This window comes from Sciurus vulgaris (assembly GCF_902686455.1).
Source record: "Sciurus vulgaris genome assembly, chromosome: 15".
Taxonomy (NCBI): domain Eukaryota; kingdom Metazoa; phylum Chordata; class Mammalia; order Rodentia; family Sciuridae; genus Sciurus; species Sciurus vulgaris.
The window spans coordinates 15,444,787-15,456,020 of NC_136476.1; the positions used below are offsets into that span (position 1 = coordinate 15,444,787).

At 40.8% G+C, this 11,234-nt stretch overlaps 1 protein-coding gene across 1 annotated transcript; it reads left to right on the plus strand.

The window, feature by feature from the left end:
- The first annotated feature begins 1,837 nt into the window (after positions 1-1,837).
- Positions 1,838-11,022, plus strand: ZFAND5 (zinc finger AN1-type containing 5). Its single transcript, XM_079113686.1, has 6 exons — positions 1,838-2,151; positions 6,157-6,316; positions 6,717-6,828; positions 7,419-7,522; positions 9,692-9,817; positions 10,788-11,022. The coding sequence occupies exons 2-6, from the start codon at positions 6,166-6,168 to the stop codon at positions 10,934-10,936; spliced, it is 642 nt and encodes a 213-aa protein (XP_078969812.1). The 5' UTR covers positions 1,838-2,151; positions 6,157-6,165; the 3' UTR covers positions 10,937-11,022.
- The last annotated feature ends 212 nt before the right edge of the window (positions 11,023-11,234 follow it).

Sequence of the window (11,234 nt, forward strand, 5' to 3'; positions counted from 1 at the left end):
GCTGGCCTGGAGACCACATTTTGAGAACCACTAGAAAATAGCTGCTAGAAGAGAATCTTACCATGTATAATACTAGCAACGTGCTTGGTTGAAACAATCTCATAAAGCTCACAGAGAAAATTACTGTGATGAATTAATGAGACCCTAAATGGAAAATATTTGGCACTGAAAATGGCCTGTGCATGGTAGCTAGTTTTACTAATTTATTAAAGGAATAAATCCCAAAGGTCCTGGGACCAAGTGACCTTAAACTACTTAAAACTGAGTTTTTGTTTGTTTTTTTTAACGTATGTTTGGGGTAATGGTTCAGGTGCTTTGCTTACTGCAGTCGAGAGCAGTTTGATTTGGCAGTGTGGGCACAGGACACCAGGACAGCTGTCTCCAAATGTACAGTATTGTGAGAATCACCTGAAGCACAACCTAAAACATACAGGGTCTTGAGTTTCACCCCAGAACAACCAAAACCATACACAGGGGAGAAGCCTAGGAATCTTTAAAGAATTCCCAGCTGTTTTTGTTTTTTCTGATCAGCAAATGGAAAACGCAGAAAGGGCTTGTCACTCCACTCTAGTGATGATAGAGTCTTAAACGTTATTTCTACGTATTTGTTAGATGACTGTTTAGCAGTCCCAACTTGGTAGTGTTTGATTTGAAGCAAAGTCAACTCTAACAACTAGATAGATCAGTTGAAAATGTTTTTTGTTAGTGCTTTGAGAAGGTTCTGTGTTTCCAGCTAACTAGGCCTTTCACAGAGGTCAGGGCATAGCCTCTTTCCTGAATTGCCTGCCTAATCCTTCCCTTCTTGAATCTCCTCTGCACGAAACCTCCTGCTCCGCCTCTTGTTGATCTTGGTCTCAGGTCTAGTTTGTTTGTCCCTTCACTACATTTCTTCATCAGAACATTTGGTGCTTTCCCAGTTCACAACGCTTTGCTGGAATAGTCCATTTCCAGGGATTTTACAGGCTGGCCAAAACAGTTTGTTCAGAACAGCGACGCCGGGCCGAGGACTGGCAGCCAGTCGGCCCAGCGTTTCCTGACTCTGCACAACCACCCGTGACCTTGGGCGAGCTCCGAGAGCCAGCGAGCACTGCCTGCCCCGAGCCTTGCGGGAGGTGTCTGGGCCAGGCTCAGGTTTGGACCTTGGAACTGAAAAGACGCGGGGGCGGAGGATGGAGTGGGAGGTTTCGTAAACAGAAGACCCAGAAGCCAAGGGGTCATTCCTTTTCTGGAGGCGAAAGCTAATGCCTGGGTGGAGGGCGGGGGGGAAAGGACATCTGCGCAGGGTTGGAAACAATGCGTGAGAACTCATCGAAAAGCGGGCTCGAGTGAGAAAATCGGAAGGAGGGAGGCTGAAGGCGGACAATCGAGTTAAAAATAGAAACGCAACCTCCACAGGACTTGCTCTTTCCAGCTCCACCCAGGGGCCGGCCGCCGGGTGAGAGTCTAGGCTTGCGAGGAGGCTGCGCAGCCGGGCTCCGTCCCGCCCTCTGAGCCGGTGACCAAAGGCCGGGGCGGGGCCTCGTGCCCGTGACGTCATCGCGTTGCCCGTCGCTCCCGACGGGGTTTTCGCTGACGCACAGGTCCCGCCCCCCTCCCCCCTTTCCCTCACAGCCCGAGCGCAGGGCGAAGAGCGAGCGTCAGTCGGCTAGATCGCGAAGCTGTGTGCATCTCTAGTTAGGGCTCACTCGCTGCCGGGAGCCGCGCAGCTTCCCCGGCGGTGGCAGAAGAGGCGGAGAGCGCCATCGGTGGACACTCGCAACGCCCCGACCTCGCTGCGTGCGCTCCATTCACCCCCTTCCTGGACCCAGCCTGCCGCCCGTGGAGGCGTGAGGCGACGACGGTCGAACGCCTAGAGCAGCGTTAGCAGCCGCGGCCTCCGGTCCTCCCTCCGCCTCCTCCTCTGCCCACCCCCCCGCTTCCCTCCTCCCACTTCCCGAGCTCCGGCGTGTCCCGGCCACGCTCGGCGCTGCTGCAGGAACAAAGAAGGACCCCGCGGCGGCGGCGGCGCCACCTCCGCCTGCGGCCCCGACCCGCTCCCGGTTCGCGGCGGCGGCTCCAGGCGCCCGTCTCGTCCTTCCCGGAGGCCTCGGCCCGGCTCTACCGCGCCGGCGTAGCGCGCGAGCTCGGTTTCTGCATTCCGGCCCCCGCAGGGTGAGTAGTGCGGCGCTGGGGGCGGGCTTCGGGCCGGGGCGGCCCCGGCCTGCGACGAAGCCCGAGTGGGCCGCGGATGAAGGTGTCCGGGGGAGGGAGCCCGCCCGCCAGCTCAGGAAGCACAAAGACGGAGGCGTCATTTGTCGCCGTGGCCCGGGGCCCGGCTGCCTGCGCCCCTGGCGCGCTCTCAGTCGCACGGTCGGGAACAATGCCCGGCGTGCGGCCTCAGCTGGGCCGGGACCCGGGCTCGCGTGTCGGTCCCGGCCCCCCGCGGCGGCAGCGCCTGGTGTGAGCAGCCGGACCGGGAAAACAAAGGCCAAGGCGGCAGCCGCGCCCCGACCCCCTGCCCGCCGCTCTGCCGGGCTTTCCCCCTCGAATGAGCCGTTCGGGGTCGCGGCAGCGCGAGCCGGGCGGGGAGAGGGGCCCGCTGGGCCTGCGGAGCTGCGGTTCTGCATGACTCAGTGGTTTTGGGAGAAGGCCCTGCTGGGCTTCCTGAGTAAGGCCTTCGCTTGGAGGGGGATGGGGGAGACCAGTGAGACCCGAACTTGCTGTAAATCCACTGGAGCATGGAATCGAGGGTCCTCCGTTGGTCCTCTGTTGGTATTTTAGTTTTTCCAACGTCGCTGCGTTTCTCCACCCCCCCTACCCCCACCCCTTGCAAGATCCTTTTCATGGAGGAAATGGAGCACCTTTCCCTTTGTTTCATGCATTTAAGCTGGTGAATATGAAATTTTTGGCTGGATGTTCACGCACTCCATGTATCTGTGATTTGAGGAATGGGTCCGGTTTTCCTTTTTGATTGAATTCGTCCCAAGAACTATTGCCCGAGGAGATATTTAAGATAAAGTAGCATATATAGGTCACAGCCCTGTTTTTACATTTGGGGTTCAAATCACTTACAAACTTATAAAAATCTAAATGAATTTCATTTTACTTCTCATTTCTAAGTTTTGCTTTTTTTTAAAGTTGGATTTCCGGACTCCATTTGATGAAAATGTTGCAATTTGATTTTTCGACTTTTTTATTAAAATGTCCAAAAACGAAGGATTGGTTGTAGTTCTTTTTTTTTTTTTTTTTTTTTTTGGTCTCAGGCCTGACATTAAGCCTGGGAAGGACCTTTTAAAAATCAAGCTCCACTTAGCAGAAGTAACAGATCTGAAGAGTAAGGACTTGTCCAAGGTCACTGGCTTACTGGTAGATTAGAGACCAGAACTCCGGTCTCAACTCCAGGTGAAATGAGTGTTTTTGACATCTTAAAACACCATGTGCATCTGAAACAACTTTATTCCAGAGGTGTAAATGCTCTTCATTCGGATTTTGAATTGAAGAATATAAAGTTACCCACCCAGGTTTTTTAGGCTAATAGAAAAACTACAAACTACAGAAAATATGCATTTCCCCTGTGCCTGATCGAACTGACCCATGAATAACTCAAGTTTCTAACAACTTTGAAGGTGGCAAATAGTAATGGTATTTTTTGAAAACCGAAAGGAAATGCTAATGGTGAACACTAACCCCCAACTCAGATAGTTGTCTCTAAACATAAGGATTTTTTATGCATCCCTTCTCTCTGAACTCTGATTAGTTGTGTTGTTTTTTTGTTTTGTTTTGTTTTTGTAAGCAAGCCTGACCATTTGGGGCTTTATGAGTGATTGATGATGCTTGGGTCTTTTAGATTGGATTTGAGATTGTTCTCTAATCCTCCCTATTAGAAAAAACCAGCAGTCTTAATCACATTTTGTTTTGTTTTTCTTATTTTGGAATGTATGAATGTTGCATCTTTAGTTCTTGGGGTTGTGTAGGAGTTGTCAGGCTCTGAGATATAAATAGAAGCTGATTTCAGAGGCCCCTGTTGACTAGGCTTTATGTGAGAGCCTCCATCCAGCTCAGCCTGTCACATTGCAGCCTTGTGACAGGCTGAAGCGCCCTCCCATGTGATCTAAGCTGCTGAGAAATATTAAGGCAAGCTGTGCACATGTGATGGCATTTAAAAGCTGGCTTTCTAGGGGAAAAAAACCTAAAGATGGGAAGACCTGAAGAATATTGATGCCTGTTGTCTCTCTGAGCGAGTTAAAAATTTATTTACAGTGAATTGAAGGAAAATGTTTTTTGTAGAAAAGCAAAGGTGAAATACTTTGTCAGAATGGGTGAAGTTGTTAGATGGGAAATCCCTGTTGTGTTTATATAAAAAGGATTTTATTCAGATTAAAATTATTTCATGTGACTTGATTGGTTGAGCTTTAATTGAGGACAGTGTTTTTAAAGCCTGTGCCAAATGACACTGGGAGCTAGGATAAAAAGTGAATTAGCATAGTTCTTCACCGGGCTTCAGGGAATGACCCAACTTTTCTTCAAAAGGCGATTTACTTGTGCATGATGGGAATGAAAATACACAGTTTATTAGTTTAATTTTTTGCTTTTGATATTTTTGACGTTGAAAAACGTCAACTAAAAAGGTTTATTAAACTTCATAAGTAATGTTGAAATGTTTACCCTGCTCCAAAATGAGTCAGCTAAATTCCACTTACTATTTAAAGAGACAGTGTCAACTAAATTAATAACCATTGTTCTAAGTAAGTTGTAGATCTTGGTCATTCTCCACATAAGCTTGATTTCCTTGAAATATGATGGAGACCTTTTGCTAACAAGGAAAGGTTGCTGTCATTTAAATGTTTAGGGGAATAATTGTAAGGATTCTGACCAGGTCAAAACTGTTTATTTTCACTAGAGAGGAAAAAGGAAATGAAAGGAGCAGGATCTCATGAAAATCAAAGAGGGGTCAGTAGAGTTGGGGAAAGGGAAAATGTTGGGCAATGATATTGACCGAATTGTATTGTTGTCATGTGCATGTACAAATATGTAACAGAATTCCACTATTGTGTATAATTATAATGTTCTGACAAAAATAGGGCAAAAGGGTATTTAAATAAATTTTATTCCCCTTTATTTTTGTAATTTTGACCAAACATTAGTATTTCTTAAAACATTTTAACTCACTAGAATGTGTTTTGGTTTAGTTGGGCAAATGACCACCACAAGTTAGAGCATATTTCCCGTAATCAGATGCTTTCAAATAATGCTTTTTACGCAGTTTTCAAAAAAAATTAAAGCAGTATTTCCTCTTAGAGGGAAACCTTTATGCTAATTCTAACAAGACTTCTGGAAAAGCAAAGGTATGCTTGCTGTTTAAAGTTCTCTCTAATAACTGAGCATTAAATACTAACCATTACTAAAGGTTGTATATTTATATTGCTTTATATATTGTTTGGGCATGGAAAGATTTTTTGTTTTTGTATGAGGATGGTGAGTGTTGTTAGTAGAAAAGCTTTTGGTTCAGAAATTTATGGTTGATAATTGGTGCTTAAAGGTGCTGGCTTTAAACAAATTAAATTCCTATCTCACAGCAGAATTGTCAGATTACTGATGGCATCCACATATATTCAGATGTGATTTTAAGAAAGCTTTTAAGGCAAAATTCAATATTCATCCAGTTTAAAGAACCACTAAAAAATAAATAATAAAAATAAAGCACCACTAATAAATATAGAAATAGTGATTAGTTATGATTGGGGGGTTTTCCCTACCATATTCGGAAATTCCATTTAATGTTTTTAGCTAATGAAGTTAAAAGACATCATTTGAAATGGTCCACTTGTAGAGTTGGGGAGCAGAAAGTCAAAATATAGTTTCTCCAGGTGATTATAACAATCCTGATATCCAGCAGGCAGACCCACCTTTTTGGAAATTGAAGTCAAGAATAGTAACAGGTAAATAATTAATTGGGGTATGTAATGGTAGAATATCTTTTTGGTTCTAAAACAATTCCTTTTATATTCTTTGTTTTATAAAGGCAACAAAGCATTCCTAATTCTCTGCTAGCACAATTTGGGTTTTTGTTAGTAATAGACTGGTATTTAGAAATAACAGGTACATTAGTGATTGTATTCTACTAATTTATTTTGGCAACATGCTACTTACTAAAATTTTGTTTCGTTTTGTTTATAGCAGAAAAATATGGCTCAGGAGACTAACCAGACCCCAGGGCCCATGCTGTGTAGTACAGGATGTGGCTTTTATGGGAATCCTAGGACAAATGGAATGTGTTCTGTTTGCTACAAAGAACATCTTCAGAGACAGCAGAATAGTGGCAGAATGAGCCCAATGGGTAAGTTGTTTCCAAGGAAAAACACTTGAAGAACTGGTGGACATACAATGTAGATCCAGAAATTGGGCCCCAAGACTGAGAATGCTGAAAGCTCAAGGAGAGAAGACCTGACAAGAGCTTAAAATTAAAGCAACAGCCCCAGTACTTTACATGACTGCATTCATCAGGAATGAATGACTACCTACAAGCATCTTAGCTTTTTCAGTTTTCATTTCATATTTTTGTTCAGTGGATATGACTTTAAAAAATTTTTTTGTTTGGATATTCAAGTGTAGGATTGCAGCAAAGTGAAAGTGCTTAAATCACTTACCTAATTAAATGCAAGTATTACTACTTATTAAGTTGTCACTGAGTTTTTGTAGTGTTGATTCGTTTCTTACAAATTCCTTTTCTTAAATAGGAACAGCCAGTGGTTCCAACAGTCCTACCTCAGATTCTGCATCTGTACAGAGAGCAGAGGCTAGCTTAAACAACTGTGAAGGTGCTGCTGGCAGCACATCTGAAAAATCAAGGTAAGGCTGAACATCGAAGAGTTTCTGTGACATTAGAAGAAATCAATGTTTATTATCCATATAAAAATGAATGTTAATGTATCAGATGCCCTTGGCTTTGCGTGCATTGGACAAAGATTTCAGTGTTTTTAAATCTGACTCCTAGGTGGTTGAGTAAAGATGTACATCACAGTGTACTCCAGAAACCCTTCAAGGACACTTGAGTTTCGAATGCTGTATTTTTATTTCCTTGTAACTGTTTAGGGATTGTAGAGAGTGTTAAAGTGCCACACAGGTGTTTTGGCACAGCTGCTCCTTTTGTTCTTAAGTTAAATTATAGCCACAGCTAAAAATTCCTAGTTGGTTATGATAGCATATGGTGACCTATACAAATAAGCAGCCTTGAGTTGATGAGCCATTTATCAAATTGCTTTCTTTGTTCTCAACCATTTATGCTGGGCATCCAATATCTTCTAAAATTTTTTAGGTTATCTAGCTCCACTTGATCATGTTGGAAATAATATATAATTTAAAGTTGAAATGACAACTTATTATCTAAAAGAAGTACCCTTAATATCTTTAAAAATAATTGTTTGCTTGAACTCAAATAGAAATGTGCCTGTGGCTGCCTTGCCTGTAACTCAGCAAATGACAGAAATGAGCATTTCAAGAGAGGACAAAATAACTACCCCGAAAACAGAGGTGTCAGAGCCAGGTATGCTTTTTGTTTAATATGAGTTCAGTTCTGGATTTGGTAGTACAAGAGAAAGTTGGTGGCGGGATTCTCCTTCCCATTGAAGGACCAGATAGGAGGGAGAGCCATGAAATAGACGCCAAATAAAGAACTATCTTTTAAAGTATCTTGAAGTATAAAACAACCGTGCATTTTACTGTCTTCTCCATTAATTCCTCTCATTGTCCTCAGGCTTACAGATCGCCAGTTTGTAATCTGAAGGCTGGATGTGTTAAGACCTTAATAAACTTAAATTTTTCAAGGCCATAATCATTTTATAGTCAAGAGCAATAACTGTTCAGTCTTGATATTGTCAATGTTGTAGAAAACATTCAAACAGAGAACTTAATACTAAACATTAAAGAAATAAAAGATCCCTGTCTCATATTTTGTAGGAGTTTAAATCTCAGTACGGAAAGGCATTTTGCTTTTCAGCTGGTCATGACTTTGAGGTTGTGTTTATAGCACTGCCAAAAGTGCCCTAATGTTGCAAGACTATCAGAATTAGCTGTATACATATGGTTTATTCAAATCAGTTCATCCTTTTTTTGGTAGAGTGGTGACTGAATACAATATAACACTTCATTGTGGAAAACAGTGTCAGTGGTTGTAATTTTTCTTTGGAGGCTTGCTTTTGCTAACATTGGATTCAGTTTTATCTGCACTATTATCAGTCTTACTAAGTGAAGGTCAGATACTTTGGCCATCAAATGGCAGGTGAATTTTTATATTTGGTGTCTTGAAAGCAGTTTCGTCCTTTTTGGGGGGGAAAAAAATTTATATCCTTTATTTTTTTTTTAATTGCTGACCTTAAAAGCGTAATTTTGAGTTAGAGCTGTAACTAGTTATCTGCATTTATTATTACTTGGAAGACATTCTGTGGTTCACTACTATTTGCTCTTTCTGTATCATGTTTTTCACCTCTCTCCCCTTCTTCCTTGTGTGTCTTGGGAGCTTACTATTCATTTTTCAGGTGGGGGCAAAGAAATGACTGACACCATATCCACTCACAATCCTGTTTACCCTCATACTATCAGAATTATATTAAGGTTGTAATAATAGAAAGAAATAGCAATGGAATATTTTCTAAGATATTAGGCTATTGATTCCAGTTAATATTGCTCATGCAAATGAAAAATTAGGGCATTTTAAAGTTCACATTAAACCAATCTGTTCTATAAAAGCTTGGATAGGATAATAGCAGTAGTGCTAGAATAATGTATAGGTAGTGATTTTACCATTGCATACATAGAATTTCCATTCTTAAACTTTAGATCAATATTAAAACTTTAAAAAGTTTCTAGTGTTTTAAGGTATAATTTGATTAATATAAGAAGTAAATTTTGGTCTTTTAAGGAACTAGTTGGGTTATGTGCTTTAATACAGTCTAATTGTGATAAATTCTATTGATAAATGTGAACTAAAGCTTAGAAATGGAGAAAAGGTGGGACTTTTCAAAGTAACACAATCATACCATATCTCACTGTTCAAAGTAACACAATAAAAAACCTTGTTCTTTGAGTGGAATCCTTAATTTCCTAAAGTCAAAACTTCACAAGCACTTTTAGATTGTGATAGACTTGTGAAAATGGCAAAATGATTTTATTAAAATTTTTGGATCTCAATTAAGGGATGAATGGTTTGGACTTGGTCAAAATTTGTTGAGGTCACCAACAAGATCTTTTTGTTTTTAGTCAACATAGAAACCAACATGATTTTTATAGCCAGGTACCTTGGAAGTTGGCAGTTCTATTTACTGAACAGTAACAAATTTGTGCTGCCCTAATTGAGAAGTTCACATTTAGGAAAATTGCAATACAGAAAAACTAAGCATACATGCAGAATCTCTCCAGGCCTTTAAAACATAGAATTAGTATTTTGTTTTCTGGTATTGGCTTTTAAGACTGAGATAAAATCGAATATCTTAAGTGATAATTTTATAAAATTTTTGAGGAGCCAAGTCATCATCTGGGAGTTGGCAGGTAATTCTCAGACTTAAAAGATGCTCTGTCATTAAAAGAATTTTAAAAAAGGATTCTAAACATTGTATGAATCTTACTCTTTCTCTTAAATATTTTCCTTTTTAACTTAGATCTAATTGTCAGCCAGAAATCTCTGGACAGATTTCTAATTTTTATGCTTATTTTTCAGTTGTCACCCAGCCCAGTCCATCAGTTTCTCAGCCCAGTACTTCTCAAAGTGAAGAAAAAGCTCCTGAGTTACCCAAACCAAAGAAGAACAGATGTTTCATGTGTAGAAAGAAAGTTGGCCTTACAGGTATTACAAACACCTAAGAATGTATACTTAACTTTACTGCCTGCAATTAAAGAGCTTTTGGTCACTGTAAGTACTTTCAGGGAGAGTGGGCTGTGAAGGACACAGCAGTGTTGGATATTAATAAGTTTAAAAATTGGGTTTAATTTCCATCTGTCTTCCTAATCTCATGATTATCATTACCTTCAGGCTTTCTAAATTATTTTCCTTTTTTGGATTGACAAATTTATCCCTTTTGATGCTTTTCTTTGTAACTCTTAGGGAAAACTACTTTGAACTAGGTATGAAATCCTTTTTTTCTTGTCTCCTTTAAACCTCAGAATGTTGTGGTCGACTTTATCTGGTTTTCACTTGAAACACTAGCCAGTCACCATGTGGTATAGTAGATGTACATACATACATATTCTAAGTGATGACTATATATGGTTAGTGTTTGGGGGGAGTGGGGGGGGTAGGTACTTAGAATTGAACTCAGGAACACTTTACCACTCAGCCTCAGTCTGTCCCATCCCTTTTTATTTTTTATTTTGAGATAGAATTGCTCAGTTTCTGAGGCTGGCCTTGAACTTGTGATTATCCTGCCTGTGATTATAAGTGTGTGCCATGCCCACCTAGAGCTATATTTTGAATTCAGGTCAGCCTGCCTCTTGAACCTGTATAAATTCTACATGGGAGTCGATGGAAGGAAAATACCTTGTAGAATTAACTGACAAATAACCTGTGTTATTTTCTTGATGGAATTTGACTTAAGCACATTTCCTTTACAGTTCCTTTTGTCCTTTGAGTTGTTTGAATTTCTCATGTCAAAGTAGGTTAAAGCTTTTTAACAATTTAAAGTGATAAGACTATCAAAATTTGACAGACTTCCATGTTGGAAAGCAGTGAAACTGTTTTCTTATTTATAGTAAGGCTCTTTTTTTCCTTTTAATTGCTACAAGTTCCCAAGTTACCCTGCTTCCTCTCGTCTGTACAGGGTTTGACTGCCGATGTGGAAATTTGTTTTGTGGACTTCACCGTTACTCTGACAAGCACAACTGTCCATATGATTACAAAGCAGAAGCTGCAGCAAAAATCAGAAAAGAGAATCCAGTTGTTGTGGCTGAAAAAATCCAGAGAATATAAATTACTACTAGTGAAGAGACTGAAACTTTGTTTTTATTTTAATATATCGTAGGAAAACATTAAAGAGCAGATGCATGGCCATTTTCCTTTGATGTTCTCCAGAGTTTTACTTTACACTTGTCTGTCTTATAATTGATATTTTAGGATGTTTGGGTGTTTGTTACAGGCAGAATTGGATAGATACAGCCCTACAAAATGTATATGCCCTCCCCTGAATAAAATTGGATAAAAATCTGCACAGCAAATTGAAATACTCAAATAATAGGGACAAAATTTAGTTCCCGTGTGCCAAACAAAA

Excerpts from the sequence above, each read along its gene's own strand:
- ZFAND5 (XM_079113686.1), top strand. The coding sequence starts at position 6,166 with ATGGCTCAGGAGACTAACCAGACCCCAGGGCCCATGCTGTGTAGTACA. Across the intron at positions 6,829-7,418 it reads AGCACATCTGAAAAATCAAG|AAATGTGCCTGTGGCTGCCT; the intron begins GTAAGGCTGAAC and ends GAACTCAAATAG. Across the intron at positions 9,818-10,787 it reads AAAGAAAGTTGGCCTTACAG|GGTTTGACTGCCGATGTGGA; the intron begins GTATTACAAACA and ends TCGTCTGTACAG.